This window comes from Lissotriton helveticus, chromosome 3_1 (assembly GCF_964261635.1).
Source record: "Lissotriton helveticus chromosome 3_1, aLisHel1.1, whole genome shotgun sequence".
Taxonomy (NCBI): Eukaryota; Metazoa; Chordata; class Amphibia; order Caudata; family Salamandridae; genus Lissotriton; species Lissotriton helveticus.
In genome coordinates, this window is record NC_136061.1 from 996,918,402 (window position 1) to 996,941,588 (window position 23,187).

The 23,187-nt window shown below is 40.6% G+C and overlaps 1 protein-coding gene across 1 annotated transcript in view; it reads left to right on the forward strand.

Moving 5' to 3' along the window:
- The window catches only part of TTN (titin), a 379,890-nt gene that overhangs the window by 336,024 nt on the left and 20,679 nt on the right, over window positions 1-23,187 (forward strand). Inside the window, exons 255-278 of the mRNA XM_078681496.1 lie at window positions 146-442; window positions 533-1,120; window positions 1,210-1,512; window positions 2,369-2,665; window positions 3,457-3,744; window positions 3,840-4,139; window positions 4,237-4,539; window positions 5,993-6,298; window positions 6,394-8,160; window positions 9,604-9,897; window positions 10,582-10,869; window positions 11,052-11,351; window positions 11,437-13,503; window positions 13,595-13,897; window positions 14,625-14,930; window positions 15,014-15,304; window positions 16,830-17,126; window positions 17,217-17,522; window positions 17,622-17,927; window positions 19,658-19,939; window positions 20,064-20,657; window positions 20,746-21,033; window positions 21,149-21,448; window positions 22,389-22,691. Coding sequence (XP_078537622.1) covers window positions 146-442; window positions 533-1,120; window positions 1,210-1,512; window positions 2,369-2,665; window positions 3,457-3,744; window positions 3,840-4,139; window positions 4,237-4,539; window positions 5,993-6,298; window positions 6,394-8,160; window positions 9,604-9,897; window positions 10,582-10,869; window positions 11,052-11,351; window positions 11,437-13,503; window positions 13,595-13,897; window positions 14,625-14,930; window positions 15,014-15,304; window positions 16,830-17,126; window positions 17,217-17,522; window positions 17,622-17,927; window positions 19,658-19,939; window positions 20,064-20,657; window positions 20,746-21,033; window positions 21,149-21,448; window positions 22,389-22,691 — 10,974 coding nt within the window. The remainder of the gene's footprint in view (window positions 1-145; window positions 443-532; window positions 1,121-1,209; window positions 1,513-2,368; window positions 2,666-3,456; window positions 3,745-3,839; window positions 4,140-4,236; window positions 4,540-5,992; window positions 6,299-6,393; window positions 8,161-9,603; window positions 9,898-10,581; window positions 10,870-11,051; window positions 11,352-11,436; window positions 13,504-13,594; window positions 13,898-14,624; window positions 14,931-15,013; window positions 15,305-16,829; window positions 17,127-17,216; window positions 17,523-17,621; window positions 17,928-19,657; window positions 19,940-20,063; window positions 20,658-20,745; window positions 21,034-21,148; window positions 21,449-22,388; window positions 22,692-23,187) is intronic.

Sequence of the window (23,187 nt, forward strand, 5' to 3'; positions counted from 1 at the left end):
GTTAACATTGTGCTTCTTGCTATTCACCAACAAAGCGTTTAATACCATTTAGGTAATACTGCTAACATTAAAGGACCTGTGGAGATGTGATTTCCTTCCTCGAATAGAAAGATTTTTCTAATTACAATTCTGCATTCTTTTCCAGAAAAACCTAGCCCTCCAGAAAAACTTGGGGTCACTAATGTTACCAAAGACAGTGCATCTTTAAGTTGGTTGAAGCCAGAACACGATGGTGGAAGCAGGATCGTCAGTTACCGCATTGAAGCTCTTGAAAAAGGACAACAGAACTGGGTGAAATGTGCAGATGTGAAGACAACTCATCACATTATACGTGGCCTTAAGGAGAATGTTGAATATTTCTTCCGTGTTTCCGCGCAAAACCAAGCTGGACTGAGTGAACCCAAGGAACTTCTGCTGCCTGTTACAATTAAAGAACAGCTAGGTACTTTTAAGCGTCCTGTATTCTTTCTCTCATATAATGTATAATATTTAACAAAAACTTATGCATTTTTCTTTAAAATGTTTTTTACAGAATCACCAGAGATTGATATGAAGAACTTCCCACATAATACTCTATACGTACGAGCAGGATCAAATCTTAAAGTTGATATTCCAATTTCTGGAAAACCATTGCCAAAGATAACATTATCTAAGGAAGGTATTACTGTAAAATCTACTCTCCGATTCAACACAGAAACCACTGCTGAAAGCATCATTGTTAATCTTAAAGAAAGTGTTGCAGCAGATGCAGGAACCTATGAAATTACTGCTTCTAATTCCAGTGGAACAACTAAAGCTCTCATCAAAATTATAGTACTAGACAGGCCTGGCCCACCAGTCGGTCCTGTCGTCATTAGTGACATTACTGAAGAGAGTGTAGTTCTTACATGGGACCCACCAGCTTATGATGGCGGAAGTCAAGTTACCAACTACATTGTCCTGAAGAGAGAAACTAGCACTGCTGCCTGGTCAGAGGTGTCTGCAACGGTTGCAAGAAGCACTATCAAAGTAATGAAACTAACCAAAGGAGAAGAATACCAGTTCCGTATCAAGGCAGAAAATCGCTTTGGTATTAGTGAATATATTGATTCTCAGTCTGTGACAATGAAGCTTCCATACAGTAAGTCAGCAATTTTATTTATAAATTCAGCTTGCAATATATATATAAACCTGGATTGCTCATGGTTGGTTTTTTTTTTTTTCATTTAGCAATACCCGGCCCTCCATCAACACCGTGGGTCAACTTGGTTACCCGTGAAAGCATTTCAGTTGGCTGGCATGAACCTGTGTCCAATGGTGGCAATACTGTAATTGGATATCATTTAGAAATGAAGGACAGAAACAGCATTCTATGGCAAAAAGCCAACAAGACCATAATACGCACAACTCATTTCAAAGTTACAAACATCAGCGGTGGACTGATATATGAATTCAGAGTGTATGCAGAAAATGCTGCTGGTATTGGAAAGGCCAGCCATACTTCTGATCAAGTGCTTGCCATCGATGCTTGTGGTAAGTAATCAGAGCTAATTATTTATACCTTTTAGTGTAATTTTGATTTCAACGAAACTTGATGGACCATGACAGGGGAATGAACGCATCAATCTACTCTACACATGAATGATGACTATTATAAAGCAAATTTTAGATCAACGTTTTTAAGTCAATAAGCTACTGAAGATATGTTTATTTCTAGTCAGCTCCATTTGGAATTTTTAATTATACAACTAAAAACTGATTAATAGAAAATTAACTATGTGCTAAAGGCAGTAAAATCACAGGGTACCAAAAGCAAATCTAACAAAACATAGTCCATCATTTTTATCTGTTATATAGTTTCCACCTCACTCACCAGGTGTAAATATGGCTGTCCTAATTATCCACGTGACATGGTAAGGAAAGCAATGCAATACATATTAGAAATCATCTTTCTTTTCTGTCTATACAATCCATGTAGACCGCAATCAACAAGAACACAGTGTTGGACTGCATGTGCTGGGTATCAAAAGTTCTTATGCTCTGAAAATCTTAAAACAGTCCAGAAGTCAGAATTGTAAAACAGTAAAGTCTTTTTATTTTAACTATACAGTTTGGTAAAATAACCAAAATAGACAGTCAGTGGAGTCATAAAAATTGATTTTAGATTTGTTCAAGAATCAATCAATGCACCAAGTTGGAAATCCATCTCTTTCTCAGTAAGCTTTTACCTAGAGACTCAAGAAGGCTTTTGTGTCAGACTAACTGACAGTTCCTAATCATGTTCGTTTGTGGAAAAAAGTGTAGGACAGTAATGGACATTTTCTGAACACCTACTTATGAATGCAGAAATGGTATAATTAGTGCATAATTGTTTTTGTTTTTCTCACAGAACCCCCAAGGAACGTCCGTGTCACAGACATTACAAAGAATTCCGTCAACCTCTCCTGGCAGAATCCAGCATATGATGGAGGAAGCAAGATTACTGGGTACATTGTTGAGAAGCGTGATCTTCCAAACGGAAGGTGGACAAAGGCCAGCTTCACTAATGTCATTGAGACCCAATTCAGTGTCTCTGGTCTGACTCAAAGTTCTCAATATGAGTTTAGAGTATTTGCTAAAAATGCCGTTGGCTCGACTAGCAATCCATCTGATGTTTTGGGACCGGTCACTTGCCTTGATACCTATGGTAAGCAGTCCTCATTTTGAAGCTATTCACAATTAACAGTTTTCTACTTTTGATGAAGGTTTGTATTGTTTTTTACATTGAAAAACTTAAAACAGCTTGCCTATAAATGACGCTTGAGTCTGGAAGTGTTATTCTAGCACCTAGCAGGACAGATATTGCACATATCAGTAATTCATTAATGCAGACTATGGCCCATGAAGAGCCAGCCTCTGACAAATGGGTAATAACAAAAGGAACAAACATTTAAAAAAAAAATCCTGCAAGTTTTTCCTCAATGCCGTGAGTGTTTCCCCCAGACATTTTGCTTCCTTCTAACCAATGAAATGCCCAGGTCAAAACAAGAGTCGTGATTTTCCCATTAATTTGGAAATTTGAGCCGATAAAATCTGTTAAAACCAAATCTGGAATTGCAGCCATTTTAGAATGAGATCACTGTCTCTTTGCTCAATATTACTAAGAGTATAATGTTAAATGTATTAATGAAAGGTTAGCACTTTATAGAAGGTCACCAAAGAGCACAGAAACATCACTTTTAGTGGAAATGCTCTGTATAAATCCGTCTTCATTGATTTATGATATGAGATCGTAATCATTTTAACAGTGACAAAAAGGAATCACAAGCAATATTATACAGTAGAGTTTAATCATTTTAATAAGATTGATTTTCATCAGCAATTGTATTACTGTGCCTTTATCTAAAATTAGGTTTTTTTCTTTCACACAAGGCCAAACGTAAAGTCCCTGCTTTGGGATATACAAGTATTAATTTTGTGATGTCTGTTTATTTAAAGGTGCACCTGAAATTGATCTTCCACCAGAATACACAGATGTTGTGAAGCATAAAGCTGGTACGGCAGTCAAACTTAAAGTGGGAATATCTGGCAAGCCTCTGCCAACAATTGAATGGTTCAGAAACGGCAAGGAGTTAGTAACAAGTGCTCAAGTATCTCTTGAAAGTACAACCGAGTTTGCCTCTGTACTCATCAAAGACGCAGCTCGTGCAAACAGCGGAAGTTATGAATTGAAACTGAAGAACGCTTTGGGCTCTGCATCAGCAAGCATCAGAGTGCAATTACTAGGTGGGTATCATTGCACAGTGCTGGGAAAATAATACTCCTCCTACTACACTGAACGTAAATGAACAATAATTCAATGTTGTCTTCCCTTTAAACAGACAAACCAGGACCTCCAGGTGGACCCGTTCAGTTCAAGACAGTCACTGCTGAAAAGATTACCCTCATGTGGGATCCCCCTGCCGATGATGGTGGATCTAATGTCACGCACTACATTGTTGAAAAACGTGAAACAAGTCGTGTGGTTTGGTCTTTGGTGTCTGAAAAACTTGAAGAGTGTCTCATTAGCGTTACCAAGCTCATCAAAGGAAATGAATATGTTTTCCGTATTCGAGGAGTAAACAAATATGGCGTTGGGGATTCCCTAGAATCTGAACCTGTAGTCGCGAAGAATGCATTTGGTAAGAAAAGCAGGCAAACTGTAAAACAGTGCTTTTGTTGATTGTATGCTGATCCCATTTACAATATGTCCCTAATATTTTCATATTTTAATTGCAGTCACACCTGGCCCTCCGAGTGTCCCAGAAGTCACAATGATCACCAAGAGTTCCATGACAGTCACCTGGGAGAGGCCCACCGCAGATGGCGGGAGTGAAGTAAGCGGGTATTTCCTTGAGAAGCGTGATAAAAAGAGTCTACGATGGCTCAAGGTTGCCAAGGAATCTATCCGGGACACCAGACAAAAGGTAACAGGGCTTACTGAAGGCAGTGAATATCAATTCCGAGTAAGTGCTGTCAACTCAGCTGGACAAGGCCCGTTCTCTGAAGCATCTGATTTCTACAAAGCTGCTGATCCTATTGGTAAGTTTTTGTGCAAGCTAACATACATATACTTACATATGCACAGAATGTTTCGGTATTGTACAAATAACATTGAATTTCCATATCTACAACTCACAGTACTGATGCCAAAGCCATGAATTGTTGGAATTAGTTAATGGCTTATGACATCATTACTCTAAACTATGAATTTCAAACATTGGGAACCCTGAGCCATTTTATAGGAATGTTATCATAAATAGGTAATTAGTAACATATTTTCCGTGTTCTTCTGCCTTTGGTTTTATTTTGCTGCATTATGTTAGACCCCTCGATTTCATGATAGTAAACATGTTGTTCATCCAGCCTTAGTAGACAGTCATGTATTCGGACTTTTGTGTGTTTGAACTGGTTCTTGATTGACTGCTTATATGATCAATTATTATAGTTAGATAGATAATCAAAACCCAACCTATATAAACTTATCGTCCTATTTTAAGATTTTCACCTCTTTCTTATCCTAGCTCATCTTCACAGTCTTTTTAATTCACTAATGTCATGTTTCACATAGAGTGCTTAAAATGTTTCCCTAAAAACTAAGAGAAACCTAATGGGCATGAAAATGAAAAAAGGAATTCTGCCATTATACTTCCACAGCCCCTTATTAATGCAGAGTAAGGTTTGCCCTGTTTTGAAGGTTACAGCATGATACATGGAGCTCGTATTTTGCTTTTGTCTTTGCAAACTCCCAGATGCCATTCTTGGCTTGAACATCACAATTAGCATTTACTTAACATCTGTATCACAAGAGAGTAGTGTTGCCATCAAACTACCTTCCACTCCTTCATATTGGTGCTTCCTGTCTGCTGCTGAGCCGCAAGGTTACGAGTTTCAATGGTGTTCAGGTCCATTTTTAGGTCTGGCCTGACAACGCAGCAGTCTACAAGGCATATTGTTATCAATTCGTTAAAATTTACAAATAGTGGGGCGTGGGCTGCACACAAAGGAGTATTACCTTCACAGCTCACACCATTGTTTTGTTCGTGGATAATTCCACTTTCTAGGGAATGCTTCCATTCGAAAGCATGAGAAATTATTGAAAAGTACATCTGAAAATCTGCTTGCAACATTCAATGTTTTATCTCCAATATGCAATCTCTACAGAAAGCAATAATTTTTGGTACTTTTCCAGCACTGACAAAACTACTAGATCAGGCGTTAACGTGATAAACAAAATGTGTTCATGCAACCAGTGCTTGGTTACAAATAGCCGTGTTCTTAGTTTACAAGTCTCCTCAGTTCGACATCACATGATAATTAATATAAATTAGACTACCCTGTCACAAGTGATTTATGAATCTATCATAAAGCTAAGGCACACAGCCAACTACTCAAAAGCAGTGCATTTAATTAAGTATAAACACATGCATATAACTATACATTTGCATTCTAAGTTTCTTTATGACACGTTGTCTTACAACCATTTAATTTCCAGATTTGCCAGGACAACCAATTAAGCTTAAGATTGTGGATACCACAAAATCATCTATCACTCTCAGCTGGACTAAGCCAGTCTACGATGGAGGCAGCGCCATTACGAGCTACGTAGTAGAAACAAGAGAAGGAGAAGAAGTTGAATGGACTGTGGTCAGTGCCAAAGGAGAAGTGAGAACAACTGAGTATGTTGTGTCTTCCCTTAAGCCTGGAGTGAATTACTTCTTCCGGGTGTCTGCTGTAAACACTGCTGGCAAAGGAGAACCTATCGAAATGACTGAACCTGCCCAAGCTAAAGATATACTTGGTATTTATATTACTGCAATTTATACATAGTAATATTATGGTGCATCTTTCATTGTTTAGTTGTAGTTTGCTAATTGCTCTTTTCACCTTTTGCAGAGGAACCAGAAATTGACTTGGATGTTGCTCTGAGAACTTCATTTGTAGCCAAAGCTGGCGAAGATGTACAAATAATGATCCCGTTCAAAGGAAGGCCTGCACCAAGTGTCACCTGGAGAAAAGGAGAGAAAAACATAAGCAATGACACAAGATATGACATCCAGAACACAGAATCCTCTACATTAGTCAACATTTCAAAGGTTACTCGTGAAGACACAGGGAAATATGTCCTGACAATTGAGAACGGAGTCGGGGAACCTAAATCCTCTTTTGTTAATGTTAAGGTGCTAGATACACCAGGAGCATGCCAGAAATTGCAAATCAAGCATGTTTCACGGGGTAATGTTACACTGTCCTGGGAGCCGCCACTCATTAATGGCGGAGCCGAAGTAACTAATTACATTATTGAGAAAAGAGATGCTACTAAGAGAGCTTGGTCTGGTGTCACAACGAAATGTTCGCACACAACATTCAAGATAAGTAACTTGTCAGAGAAGACTTCATTCTTCTTCCGGGTTATTGCAGAAAATGAAAATGGATTGGGTGAACCTTGTGACACAACTGAGGCCGTGAAGCCATCTGAAGTGCCAGGTCCTGTTAAGGATCTTGCAATGAAAGACTCCACAAAAACCTCTATTTCTCTACAGTGGAACAAACCGGACTACGATGGTGGCAGTTCTGTTACAGAGTATATCATTGAAAGCAAGCTAAAAGAAGAACAGGAATGGTCCCCTGCGGGGAGCAGCAAAGCATGCGAGTTTGAAGTCACGAAACTCAAAGAGCTTTCTATGGTAGAATTCAAGGTGTCCGCCAAGAATGAAAAAGGGTTGAGTGATGCTGTCAACCTTGGACCCCTCACAGTGAAAGATTATGTAATAACACCTGATGCTGACCTTTCTGATATACCTGGACTGCAAATTCCTGTGCGCATTGGGCACAATGTACACGTAGACATACCTTACAAGGGTAAGCCAAGACCAACTGTATCATGGTTAAAGGACAATTTACCTCTCAAGGAAAGTGAACAAGTTCGCTACAAGAAAGCAGAGACCAAAGTAAACTTAAGTATCAAAAATGTGAAGAAAGAAAATGGTGGCAAATACACCTTGGTGCTGGACAATGGAGTCGCCAGGAAAACATTTGCATTCACAGTAGTAACCCTGGGCCCGCCATCCAAGCCAAAGGGACCTGTGCGATTTGATGAAATCAAAGCAGACAGTATTATCATTTCCTGGGATGCTCCTGACGATAACGGTGGGGGAGACATTACTTGTTACAGCATAGAGAAACGAGAAACTTCTCAAACTGTATGGAAGATGGTGTGCTCAAGTGTTGCCAGGACCACATTTAAAATACCCAACCTTGTGAAAGGGCTAGAGTATCAGTTTAGAGTTCGGGCTGAAAACAGATTCGGAGTGAGCCAACCACTCAATTCAGTTGATGTTATCGCGAAACACCAATTTAGACCACCTGGTCCACCTGGTAAACCAGTTGTCTACAATGTAACCTGTGACGGAATGTCCATATCGTGGGATGCTCCAATTTATGATGGCGGCTCAGAAATAACTGGCTTCTATGTTGAAAAGAAAGAAAGAAATAGCATATTGTGGCAGAGAGTAAATACAACACCTATCTCAAACAGAGAATACAGGATTACTGGACTAATTGAAGGCCTGGAGTACCAGTTCCGCGTACTTTCTGAAAACAGTGTTGGCCTCAGCCCAGTCAGTGAACCAAGCAAACATACCCTGGCAGTTTCGCCTGTTGGTAAGTAAACTCTTACCGCTCACATTAAAACATCATTTTATTGGCAATTCCTTAGTGCAGAAACAGCGCACTTAGTGCAAACGTTTGTTCAGGATTATCCATCATATGCAGCGTGAATTATGTGATTCATGTTCAGAGGATTAAGGTTGTGTCTCTTCAGTATTTGCAACTAATTTGGGGTTAGAATAGTAGCAGAGGGGAGGCGGTGTACATCTACCATCGCGGGGATGGGCAAATATTAATGCCAGAGGCACCCTGAAGGGGAGTAATGAACAGTTAAGAACAACTCGAACAGGAGGGCAAGGAAGAGTTACCCAGGGTAAGAACGAGTTGTACTCAGAGACTGCAGAAGGGGAGTATGCAGGTTTGAGTGTGGGCAGCTTCGAGGAAATAGGGGGCTAGCATATAGCTGATTCTCTAGTGTAACCTAGAAGAAGATCAGGAGGGGCAAAGGGTGCCCAGAGGGTTCCCGGGGTGGGAAATAAGATGTTGCGTTTACTGTTCTAAGTTCTTCATCTCTTGGAGTATCAACCATGTCAGAAAGGAGTCTGTCCCATCTTTGGTAACTGGTCATCTGCGAAGTCCCCTAGCCTCCTCCCTGTGAAGTGCAGTGCACATTTCAAAATGTTATCATAATAATAAAAAACAATATGTATCCATCAAAATTAAGTGTACCCATGGTAAAGTAAAATATTAAAGCAAAATGTACTGCTCGGCTCAATAGAGTTTACCATCTACAATGAACTATAGAAAATAAAAATTCACTATCAAATAGACGTAAGTGAAACATTTATGGATCAAGTTCAAGTCTGTGTTTAGGGCCATGACTACGCCAATATGTATATTGTGCTTCGTAATAGAATGGTAAACTCTCCAAACAGTGCTCAGCGACATTACTTGTAAAACACAAACTGGGAGCAATCGAAAATAAGTAGCAGATGAAATCTATATTTAAGAAACACACTCTCACTGTTGTTTGGGATTTGCTGTAATATCCAAATATGTCTTCACTGGTTACCAGTTTGACACTGAATAGTGTCGGAAGAGCCAACAGATGTACACTGTTTTATGGTTACAGAATCAAAAGAAACCTTTCACAAACTCCCATCTTGCTGGAGAATTGCTTTCTCTTGGTAGCATTACTACACCCTTCACCACTTGAGTAATGATTGCACTAATGGCTTAGACACATGACCCCAATAGGACAACTAGCCCAACTCAGTACAATTAGCAACCGTTGTTAGGTATTCAGGTGATTTTCCCAACTTTGTGAAAAGAGAAATCACTCCTATGCCCATGTGGCTAGTCCGTGCTACGTAAATATTTTTAACAAATGAATAAGTATTTAGAATAGAGAGTAATTGCTCAGAATAAGCAATTGTTACAATACAGGCATATCTACTTTATGAACAGAAGAGTAACCTTCTACCTACTTGATTTCAGATCCTCCAGGCACTCCTGACTACATTGATGTGACAAGAGAAACCGTCACACTTAAATGGTCCCCGCCAGCTCGCGACGGAGGCAGCAGGATTGTGGCATACAGCATTGAGAAGCGCCAAGGAAACGATCGTTGGCTGAGGTGTAACTTTACAGATGTCAGCGAATGCCAGTATACCGTCACAGGACTCAGCCCAGGAGATCGATTTGAATTTAGAATCCTTGCGAGAAATGCCGTAGGCACTGTGAGCCCACCGTCTCAATCTTCAGGATATATTATGACCAGAGATGAAAGCAGTAAGTATTCAATGTTGGATTCCTTCAGGAACTCTTATGGCTTTCTTGTGTCCAAAGGGAATGATTTGATGAAAAATCGATATCTTTTCTCAATTACTATATACTCAGATACAACCATTAATATATGATGCAGCAGAACTAACAGTTCTTCAGGTGTAGAGATGTGCAGTACTTTGTCTTCTCATTTTAATGCAGCCAGGTGAAGACCCATCGAACAGACATATCTGTAGCTAATCCTAATTCAGTCTGTTTCTTCTCTGCGCCTTACTCTTTCAATGCCTCTATATCCAACTCTCGAAATATAGTTTGCAATCTCTTTCTCGCTCTCCCCTGTGTTGTTTAATTAAAAATATTGATTGTAAAATACATAAGCTGGCATTGTATACACAGAAATAACAAAGATTACCTCTTTTCCTCCCATGGTTGTGAGTGTCCTTTTACTATATACCTATTACAGTAGTTAAATGTACGGATTGAATTGAAAACGAAGACAGCATATTGATAACTCTTACTCTTTTGATGGGGGAGTGATAAAATGGCAACGTCTTTGAGTATCAAAAAATGGGGTAACAGTTACATCCCTTATTTATAGTGCTGAAGCATTGTATGAAATGCTATATGAAGACAAGTTCTTGATATTATTATTGCTATTACATTCTCTGTTTGTTTTTTGTTTTTCTTTAGTTGCCCCAACAATTGAATTTGGAGCTGAACACTTTGAGGGGCTTACAGTCAAGTCTGGGGATAACATTCGAGTGAAGGCTTTGATTAAAGGTCGCCCAGTACCTCAAGTGACTTGGTACAAGGATGGAAAGGAGATCGACAAACTCCTTGGTGTTGAAATTACTACTGCTATCGGATTCAGCTCAATGTTTGTGAGAGATTCTACAAGGGACCATCGCGGCGTATATACCGTGGAAGCAAAGAATGCATCAGGCACCAAGAAGGAAAATATTACAGTGAGAGTGCAAGGTAGGTGTGAATTATCCTTAAAAGTACTTTTTAATGGGGGAAAAAACCTATAATTTTCATTGCAAGACGAGAAATGTCATTGTTTTAATTTGTGTTTCCATTACAGATACACCAGGACAGATCACTGGACCAATTCTGCAAGACGAGAAATGTCATTGTTTTAATTTGTGTTTCCATTACAGATACACCAGGACAGATCACTGGACCAATTCGATACACAAACATCACTGGCGAGAAGGTCACTCTCTGGTGGGATGTACCAGCTAACGATGGCTGCGCGGCTATCAGTCATTACGTGATTGAAAAACGTGAGACCAGCAGAATTTCCTGGGCACTTGTTGAGGATAAATGTGAAGGAAATTCGTATACAGCGACAAAACTAATTGCTGGAAATGAGTACCAATTCCGCGTCTCCGCAGTTAACAAATTCGGTGCCGGCAGGCCGCTGGATTCTGAACCCGTGATTGCTCAAATACAATACAGTATGTTTTATGTTTGTACTTTTATAATCATAGACCTTCTTCATATTTTCCAGTTGAGTTTACATTTTTCTGTTTTCTGTTATAGCTGTTGCAGATGCTCCTGGTACCCCAGACGCCACCCACGTCACCGGTGACAGTATTACAGTTACATGGACAAGACCAAAATCTGATGGTAAAAGTGAAATCAAGCATTATATCCTGGAGAGACGAGAAAAGAAGAGCATTCGGTGGGTCAAGGTATCCAGCAAACGTCCAATTACGGAGACAAGATTCAGGGTAACAGGTCTGACTGAAGGCAATGAATATGAATTCCGCGTTATGGCTGAAAATGATGCTGGGGTTGGACCTCCAAGTGACACCTCACGACTAATTAAATGTAAAGAACCAGTAAATCCACCAAGCGCTCCTAGTGTGGTCAAGGTGACAGACACAACAAAAACTTCAGTGTCCTTGGAATGGACCAAGCCCGTTTTTGATGGAGGCATGCCAATTATTGGTTACATCATTGAAATGTCTAAAGCAGATCTAGGAGAGTGGCACAAGGTCAACCCAGAAATGTGTCTTAGCACCAAGTATACAGTAGTCGATTTGGAGGCAGGTGAAGAATATAAATTTAGAGTTAGTGCAGTCAATGGAGCCGGTAAAGGAGAAAGCTCTGAAGTACCCGCTACAGTTCAAACATCTGACAGACTAACATCGCCTGAAATTGATATTGATGCTAACTTCAAACAAACTCATGTAGTTAGAGCAGGTGCAACCATTCGCCTATTTATTGCTTTCATGGGCAGACCGACTCCTGTGGCTACCTGGACTAAAGCAGACTCTGACCTTGGTCTACGTGCTGATATTCAAACCACCGACTCATTCAGCACACTGGTTGTAGAAAACTGCACTAGGTACGATGCTGGCAAATACACCCTGACTGTAGAAAACAACAGTGGTAGCAAATCTATCACATTCACTGTGAAGGTGCAGGACACACCTGGACCACCAGGTCCTCTTACATTCAGAGATGTTACCAGAGGTTCTGTTACACTGCTTTGGGATGCTCCTGCCAATGACGGAGGGGCTCGTATTCATCACTATGTTGTGGAGAAGAGAGAAGCAAGCCGCCGAAGTTGGCAAGCTGTCAGTGAAAAATGCAGTCGCCAGATATTCAAGGTTCCTGATCTTGCAGAAGGTGTTCCATATTTCTTCCGCGTTTCAGCACAAAATGAATATGGCCTAGGGGAGCCATATGAAACGCCTGATCCTATTGTAGCCACAGAGGAGCCCGCTCCACCTAAACGATTAGATATTCTTGACACCAGCAAATCATCTGTAACATTGGCTTGGCTTAAACCTGAGCATGATGGAGGCAGCCGCATTACTGGTTACCTTCTTGAGATGAAACAGAAGGGTTCTGACCATTGGGTCGAGGCAGGTGCAACCAAACTCCTTACTTTCACAGTTGAAAATCTTACAGAGAACACTGAATATGAATTCCGAGTTAAAGCAAGAAATGATGCTGGCTTTAGTGAGTCAAGAGAGGCTTTCTCTTCTGTTATCGTCAAGGAACCACAGATTGAGCCCACAGCAGACCTGAGTGGAATAACAAGACAGCTGATCACTTGCAAAACTGGAAGCAAGTTCACCATTGATGTGCCCATCAGTGGCCGTCCAGTTCCAAAGGTTTCATGGAAACTGGAAGAAATGAGACTTAAGGAAACAGACAGAGTAAGCATCAAAACAACAAAAGACAGAACAACACTTCATGTTAAAGACAGCATGAGAGGGGACTCTGGCAAATACTATCTGACACTGGAAAACACGGCTGGCGTGAAGACATTCACTGTCACAGTCAATGTGATCGGAAGACCAGGTCCTGTCACAGGTCCTGTCGAAATTTCTTCTGTTTCTGCTGAATCTTGCGTCCTGACTTGGAGCGAACCTGAAGATGACGGAGGCACTGACATTACCAATTACATTGTGGAGAAACGAGAGTCTGGTACAACATCCTGGCAACTTGTTAATTCCAGCGTGAAGCGTACACAGATCAAGGTTACCCACCTTACAAAATATATGGAGTACACTTTCCGAGTTAGTTCAGAGAACAGATTTGGAGTCAGCAAACCTGTTGAATCTGCACCTGTTGTCGCAGAACATCCTTTTGGTAAGAACATTACTATTTACTTGAAAGTCACTGATGTAATTATGCAATTTGTACCAGGCTTCTAATATACCTATTTCTTTGCTATTACTAGTTCCACCTAGTCCACCTACAAGGCCAGAGGTATACTTTGTGTCTGCAAATGCTATGACTATTCGTTGGGAAGAGCCATACCATGATGGTGGCAGCAAGGTTAATGGATACTGGATTGAAAGGAAGGAGCGCAACACCATTCTGTGGGTAAAGGACAACAAGGTGCCATGCTATGATTGCAACTACAGAGTCACAGGCTTGATTGAAGGCCTGGAGTATCAGTACAGAGTGTACGCACTCAACGCAGCCGGCGTAAGCAAAGCCAGTGAAGCCTCCAGACCTGTTATGGCTCAAAATCCAGTTGGTGAGTGTCAGATTGAGAGGAATGTTTACTTAAGAATAGGCCTTTTTATTTGTATTTCAAATTTTCAATAAATCAAAACTGTACACATCAATAGCAATCTTGGTTACACTCTTGGCATTATTAGATACAATAACAGGTGGCCTTATATAATCATATTGCAGACTGGGCAAAAGCAGAATGCATTGATAGAAAGATGGGACAGGCGGGTACGAAGGAGAGAAAGGACAGGGAAGTAGAATAAAGAGCAGGTAGAAAAAGTACTTCACCAATCTTAAAATGAAATTTTCTAAATATTAAAAAAAGTCATACATAATATGGCATCTAGATACATGTATATAACTAAACAACCATCAACAACAGAACTAGTAGCTATTTATTAGGCCAATAAGTATATCGTTATTTTTTTAACTTTAGTAATTTTCGAAAACTGAGGTAGAGCATCTAGTAGAAATGAAGCAGTGGCCCTAAACTTGATCATTTAGTCGCAAATCTCTTATAGAACAGTTATCTGGTGATCTAGAGTAACATCAGCTGCAGGCAGCTGGATCCCACTCAAGTAGGGCATAGGCATAATTTAGTCAAACTGATTACCGTGAAAAGATGGTAAAATCAGAACCATGTCACTCACATGCTGGTTCCAAATAATTGTGCCCACTGTAAACGTGTGAAATCTGCAAAAGTTTTTTGAAAATGGCAGCCCCTTTGATTTTGTTCCACTTTTTTCTAGATCCACCCGGCAAACCAGAGGTTACAGACGTCTCAAGGTCCACAGTTTCCTTAAGGTGGTCTGTTCCATTGAGCGACGGTGGCAGTAAAATTGTAGGGTACATTATTGATCGTAAACCATACAATGAATTTGGAGATGGTCGCTGGCTTAAGTGTAACTATACCACAGTTTCGGAGACTTTCTTCACCGTGACTGCCCTCAGCGAAGGAGAGGTTTATGAATTCCGAGTACTAGCTAAGAATGCCGCTGGCGTAATCAGCTCTCCGTCAGAATCAACAGGCCCTGTCACTTGCAAGGACGACTACTGTAAGTTCCTTTCTTATATTAATCACTTGTTTTTTGCTTGGACATCAAAACTGAGTTTCATTGTGTGTTTCTGCCTTTTACAGCACCACCAAAAGCCGAACTTGATAGCAAATTACAAGGTGATATTGTCACTGTAAGAGCTGGGTCTGACCTTGTTCTGGATGCTTCAATCGGTGGAAAGCCAGATCCAAAGGTATTCTGGGCCAAAGGAGATAGAGAATTGGATATGTGCGAAAAGATCTCTCTGCAGTACACCAGCAAGCGCGCCCTGGCCATTGTCAAGTTCTGTGACAGAAGTGATACTGGAAAGTACACTCTAACTGTGAAAAACGCCAGTGGAACTAAGTCTATATCCGTCCTTGTGAAGGTGCTTGGTAAGTGTCTCGTCAGGGTTTCCACCTAAAATGCTTAACTTTTGGATTTTTGAAATTACATTTTCAGTGTGTGTGGCAATGGAGTTTTGTTGGTACTCTGGCAGATGATGTTGGCATTGTGTTCACTATTCTCTAGCATACACTTACTCAAAGCTAAACGTTAAAGGATATCGGCTTCTTGGTACTTGACAAATCACTAAATCAGCTCACACAGGGTCCATAAAAGGGTAATATCTATTCTATGTCTATGTGGAAATTGTGCTAGCATATAAGAAACATACCCCCAGATTCATCAAAGTCATGTTTTGCGAGTCCTTAATAGCGAATTTTAAGGATTCGCTATTAAAGACTCGCAAAACAGGATGCATGTAGAAATCGCAATTTATTTTGCGATTTCTACTGATTCCTTATTTGCGATTCGCTAATTGCTAATCGCAAATAAGGAATGGCTTTCCCATTCATTCCTATGGGCCTAAAGGCCCATAGGAATGAATGGGGAGTCATTCCTTATTTGCGATTAGCAATTAGCGAATCGCAAATAAGGAAGCAATTTCAAGGGTGCCAGGGTGTCCAAAGGACACCCTGTTGCACTCCTGAAATGGTAATGTTCACTGGTGTTGCGCACACACATGTCCCAAGGACATGTATGTGTGTAACATACAACTTAGAAAAATGCACTAAAGTGCATTTTTCTAAGTTTTTGCTATTTACCACGTAGTTAGACTTCGCGGTAAATAGCGGCCCCAGATTGCAAATTCACAATTTTGAAATGGTTCATGCATTGCAATTAAGGAATCGCAATTTGCGGTTCCTTAAATGCAATCGCAATTTGAGAACTCGCAATTATTTGCGAATTCTTAAATTGCGAGTGCATGAACCCTTGATGCATCTCAAATGCCATTTTTGCGGGCGCAAACGGACGAATTTTGCGATTCGCACCGTTTGCGCTCGCAAAAATGCTTGATGCATCTACCGGATAGTATTTTAACATGCCCTCATTTCAGTGCAGTGTTAAACCAGTGCTTAAACAAAAAGCATAGCAAAGAGAAATATTTAATAGTTATGGAGTTTTGTGTGAGTGTGGAGGTGATTTTAAATTGGTTTTGACCATGGGGAAGTTCCATCATTCAAGTTTATCGCTTTTGGGTTATGAAAGAGAACGGTCTAGCGTTGGATGCATAATAACAATTATGCAGCTTTCAGACATCAGTTCGGTGTAAATGTATACAGAAACTTTGTGGTAAACAGTATATAGGAAGACATGTGACGCTATGGGTTGGCTTCTAACTGAGAATATATATAAGCAAAACGGCCTCACATTAGTGCCTACAAGGTATGTAGAGTCCAACTACCATCAGCCCATGCCATGCCCAGTCACTGACATTTATAATGTTGCCTGGTAGGCTGCTGTGACAGACTGTACATTTTATAAAATGCTTGCTTAGCGAGTTGTACCCTCAAGCATCTGATCCTGTCCTCCCAGACCTGGAAACATGAATTGTTTGATGTAATTCTGTTTCTTCAGATTCACCTGGCCCATGCGAAAGCCTTAACGTCAGCAGAGTAACAGAAGAGAAATGCACTCTGTCCTGGAACATGCCTCAGGAAGATGGCGGTGCAGAAATTACACACTACATTGTGGAAAGACGTGAAACCAGCAGGCTCAACTGGGCCTTTGTCGAGACCGAATGCCAGACATTGTCCTGCGTCGTAACAAGACTTATTAAAAACAACGAATATATCTTCCGCGTGAGAGCTGTGAACAAGTACGGTGCCGGTGTTGCTCTTGAATCCCACCCAGTAATAGCCAGGAACTCTTTCAGTAAGTTCTCCTTCCTTTCCACTTTTGCAAGAAAATTGGCACGGCTTCCTCACATGTCATATACTAATATAACATTTTAATTTTCAACAGCTATTCCATCTCAGCCCGGTGAACCAGAAATTGTGGCTGTCAGCAAGGAGCATGTTGTGATACAATGGCTTAAACCCGAGACTGATGGTGGCAGTGAGATCACCACCTACTTGGTGGACAAACGAGAAAAGAAGAGTGTACGCTGGACAAGAGTTAACAGAGACTACACAATTTACGACACAAGATTCAAAGTTACTGGACTAATGGAAGGAAGCGAATACCAATTCCGCGTCAGTGCAGTAAATGCAGCTGGAAACAGTGAGCCTAGTGATACGTCTCAATACGTCCTCTGCAAAGAGCCAACATGTAAGTCTGCTTTTGTTCTTTTAAGTTGTTATTATATGTGCTGATCCCTACTGATGGCAGAGCTAGCTTGCTGACATGTCTGCTCTGATTTATTCACAGACACTCCCGGATCACCTTCTGCTCCAAGAGTTGTTGACACTACCAAACACAGCATAAGCTTAGCTTGGACAAAGCCAATGTACGATGGTGGTGCTGACCTCCTTGGCTACGTTCTTGAAATGCAAGAGGAAGGCACCGAACAGTGGTACAGACCGCACACGACGGCTACTCTGAGAAACACGGAGTTCACCGTGACATCGCTTAAGACAAGTCAGAATTACCGCTTCAGGGTTGCCTCTGTGAATGCCAATGGCATGAGTGATTTCAGCGAATCATCAGCTTCCATTGAGCCAGTGGAGAGAATAGGTAAGAACCGTACACATTTGCGTTTTTTCTTCAACAACAGTAGATATATTTTGAAATAGAAGTAAGTGAATGGTGGTCTCATATCTGCTGTTACATGACAATCATTGGTAACAAGATCAGACATCCAACGACTTTAAAGGATGATTTTGCAGCTGAGCCACTGAATAGCACCTGGACATACTGGAGGGCCATCTCAGAATGATTGGAAGATGCAAGCATAATGTCACCTTCACGTGGGCGCAGCTATCGATAATGCAGCACCTGCAATGGGGTCCTTGGGTCTGAAGACACCACCACTTGAATTAGTGGCTGTTTTGTTTTTTTTATCTAACAAACCAGGTGCCTCTGCACCCTTACATGTAGGAAAACATTCATTGTTGCTACTAAGACTATACCTTACTGATGTATGTTGTAGGCATGAGGAATATTTCAGGCCTAGTGCTTAGATACAGGGTCATAAAAGGCATACCTTCTATAGTATGAAATATACATAGTATATATGCCTAATGGCAACATTCCTTGAACATCCCAATATCAACTTATGATTTTTACCCCCTACCCTGACTGTTTTTTTTCGGTGCCGGGGACTCAACAGTGGATGCCACATGCTCGCATAAGTGTGGCCATAGTTTCCAGGCAAAACATTAACAGAAAACTAAACTGTAAATGCAAATATATACTATTAACATTCCTAGGATGGCCGAACTTTTGGAGTATCCCAGAAATCTCTCAGCATGAATTTTCTGGAAAAATGGCCACAGTAGAAAATGAAATATTGTTTTTCGTGATAACTTAGATTAAACCTCATATGAAATGGTTGTGTTCAGCTCTGGGTTCATTCATAACAGGACAAAGATACCACTGCAAAATGAGCTATGGGGAATAGCAATTTCAAATTCTGTAGGAAAGCCTTGGTGCCTTAGTGTTCCTCTAATGGGAACAGATCTGGAAAAGACCTTCAGCGCTCTTTCATTACTTGTTTACATCAGTGGAGGCTCCTGTGGCCACTCCCATCGCCCCAAGCACTGATACTTATTCATTTTCAAGAAGCATTAGTATACAAATGGCCTCGCCTCCATGCATTCTTCATTTATAGAATCATACCGACCAGTGAGTACAGTGGGATTGAGTTAGTTTTTGTGGGATTTTAAATTCTGAAACTGATCCTCCCCCCCTCCGAAGTTAACAAAAACCCCAATTCGTTTAGCTGCTGATAAATCTAAAGCAAACTGAAACTGAAACCGGTCCCAGGATGCTTGTTTCCGGTCCAGGGAAGACATGGCTTGGCAGTTCGGGCTGGACTGTTCACATGAGTCTCAGGGTCAAGACTGATTTGCATATGGCTGGGTCTGAACTGGGGTGGTGAAGTGAGCTAAAGAATGATGATGGATTCGACCCAGATCTGTGACTGAGGGTGGGTGTCTGAAAAGTTTCAGTGCTCCATCCATCAGCTCTTTGTGTTTGCGCAGTTAAATCCAAAATCAGATAGTAACACATGCAGAACAATCCCCCAATTTATTAGAGGCAACGTAGCTCTATTGTCTTTATTGTCACCTGGGTTGTATCATCTTAACTAACCAGAGCTTAGCATCCGACCATAACATAATTCTGACCACGTCTCTGTGTGAGGTAGATATAACGGATATAAATTGTATTGCAAGAAATACATTTCTATTTTCAAATTAATTTTCCTTCCTTGCTAACAAGATCGACCTTTTTATTGTTTCTAGAAATTCCAGACCTTGAGCTTTCTGATGATCTGAAAAAGACAGTCACGGTCAGAGCTGGAGGCTCCTTGCGCCTCATGGTACTGGTATCCGGAAGACCAGCTCCAATCATCACCTGGAACAAAAAGGGCATTGATCTTGCCAGCCGTGGCCTCATCGATACAACAGACAGCTACACATTGCTCATAATCGAGAAGGTTAACCGATATGATGCTGGAAAGTACACCATTGAAGCTGAGAATCAATCTGGCAAGAAATCTGCATCAGTGCAAGTCAAAGTGTTTGGTATGTACAACTCTTAAGAGTTATCATAAAATTGAAATAGTTCTCAAGCCTTGTTCTGTTTGAAAACATTTGGCATATGCAAGGACAAATAGTTAGAATTAACATCTGTTAATTTGATTTTCAGATACTCCTGGTCCATCTGCTGCAGTGAAAATTAAGGAGGTATTCAGAGATTCAGTGACACTTACCTGGGATATCCCGGCAATTGATGGTGGAGCTCCAGTAAACAACTATATTATTGAGCGACGTGAGGCTACAATGAGGGCATTCAAAACAGTCACCACCAAGTGCAGCAAGACACTTTACAGAGTATCTGGCCTTCAAGAAGGTACCATGTACTACTTTAGAGTCCTGCCAGAAAATATATATGGTATTGGTGAACCTTGCGAAACAGCCGATGCGGTACTGGTGTCTGAAGTGCCAATGGTGCCACAGAAACTGGACGTGGTCGATACGACCAAATCAACTGTATCACTCGCCTGGGAGAAGCCAATGCATGACGGTGGCAGCAGACTAACTGGCTACGTGATTGAAGCTTGCAAAGCTGGCACAGAAAAGTGGATGAAGGTTGTCACTGTGAAACCAACAGTCTTGGAATATACTATAATCTCACTGAATGATGGTGAACAGTACTTGTTTAGAGTCCGAGCACAGAATGAGAAGGGCATGTCAGAACCAAGAGAGACTGTCACTGCTGTAACAGTACAAGAGCAAAAAGGTATGTCAAATTGGCTTAGATAGGATTTAATATGCAAAGCATGCGTGAAAAATGTGTTTGACTGATTTTATATTTTTTCTTTATACAGTGGTGCCCAAGATTGACTTAGCTGGAATACCCCAAAAGACTGTTCATGTGCCGGCTGGTAAACCCATAGAGTTGGCTATACCAATTATTGGTCGTCCACCACCATCAGTTTCCTGGTTCTTTGCTGGTTCTAAGATGAGAGAAGTTGAACGTGTCAAGATTGAAACTACAAATAAAGTAGCCAAACTGACTGTGCGTGAGACAACAATTCATGATACTGGAGCATACACTCTTGAGCTTAAGAACACCTCAGGAACAGCAATTGAAGCAATACAAGTTATTATCCTAGGTAAAAATGTTTTCTAATAAACCCCTTGTTATCTGTTGCCATAAGTTACACATCCTCCATGTTCCATGTGCACTGCTTGATTATTAAAGATTATGGCTCTTTTATTTTGATACAGACAAGCCTGGGCCTCCCACTGGACCAATCAGAATTGATGAAATTGAGGCCACAACTGCCACAATTTCATGGGACCCACCCGAGATGGATGGTGGAGCTGCAATCAGTGGCTACGTGGTGGAACAACGAGATGCTCACCGTCCAGGGTGGCTGCCAGTGTCGGAATCGGTAACAAGAACAACATTCAAATTTAGTCGATTAATTGAAGGCACGGAGTATGTGTTCCGTGTGGCAGCTACCAATCGATTTGGATTTGGATCATATCTGCAGTCAGAAATTATAGAATGCAAGAGCAGCATCAGTAAGTATCTCAGTAATGTCTACATTCTGTTCAACTTCCTGGACAGAGTTAATGTGCATCATTTAGCAAATTATTTTACCAAACATTTTAGAATATATATGTAGCTATGCAATGTTGGACTTAGAGGGCATCTTGTTCTTTTTTTTTTCTTCTTTTTTTTACAAACTTGCCTCCCTTCAACCAGGAACAACCTAATGGGAATGAGTGGTGTCAATAATTTACTTTGGCTAACACTTGCTACCTTCACACAACCCTTATTAAGAGCTTCTTTTTTGAGATTTGAGTAACTTTAACATGATCGAGTGTATGAAAAAAGGAACCTACATCATGCCTCCAAAAAAGGGCTCAGCATCTTTCCAAACCTATATCACAACTAGACACTTGTTAAGCGTTACTAGGAACTTTACTCCTTAAGAATAATTGTTGCCTTATTATTTTGTCTGCTCCGTTTTCTCCATATTCTACCTTTCTTCCATCCATCCATTATTCCATCCACCACAACTTTAATTTAGTGGGCAAATTCTATGTCTGTCGTAGAACCATCCTCTATCACTCTTTTCAGCTTACTACATCTGGTGGTGCACTCAATCATGCACAATTTCTTAAAAAGTCACTCTGAAATGGGCAGCAAGTGTCATCTGACTATATATAAATCCCTTCTAACACACCAAATAAGATTGGTACTCTTATCATGATGTCCCCAAAGGTAGACCTTTGGAAAAAATAAAAAGCGAGTGGACAGCAATCCAAGTGCAGCTATTCGATTTAAAGTTGCTTATTTTAATCAACTGTTCTAGTTACTTGTATAACTAAATAATTAGAGTTAAACTGCATTAGAACTCATATTACATTCTACTTTATGGATTTATGATGCATCTGGTGAATGAGTGCTTCTCTTTTAAAATACTTATCAATGACATTGAATGGTTTTTTTCAACAGGTATTCCTGGGCCTCCAGACACCCCACAAGTCTTTGATGTTTCTCGTGATGGCATCACTCTTACTTGGTACCCACCAGAAGAGGATGGCGGTTCACAAATTGTTGGGTATATTGTGGAACGCAAGGAAGTTAGAGCTGAGAGATGGGTCCGTGCAAACAAAGTTCCGGTGACTATGACACGCTATCGCTCCACTGGTCTTATCGAAGGTCTAGAATATGAACACCGAGTTACTGCGATAAATGCAAGAGGTGTTGGCAAACCCAGTCGTCCTTCTAAACCAACTGTTGCCATGGATCCAATTGGTAAATACGATTGACTAATCTTAGAAGATATTTATGATACTTTTAGCTATTTTTATAATTAATTGCAAAGACTGTAACAGTTAGGAAAATCTAAATCTGTTTTGTTCATATGAATGAATGAAATGAATGCTTAGGAACAAAGATAAATCAGGATTTTGGAATTATAAGATTGCCTTAATTAGCTTAGAAAGTGGGATTACCAATGGATGCCTCTATCCTAAGGACCCTGTATAGTACATGCTAGAGAAAGTTAGGACTTGCCCCACCCCCAAATCCGAAATCAGGAGAAAGTCCTTACTACACAGTGCCTGGCCCTTTCAATACAAATAGGTGTCACTGAGCCAGTTTTTTTCTTAAAGGTCAATTTGGGGGTATTATCCTCTGGTTTCTTGTCTTGGGCCGAGCTGAATCCCGGATTATATTTTACCTACAAGAAGACACAAAACTAAAAATAAACTTCTATAACCTGGCCAGAGGACCCTATAATTAACCAAAG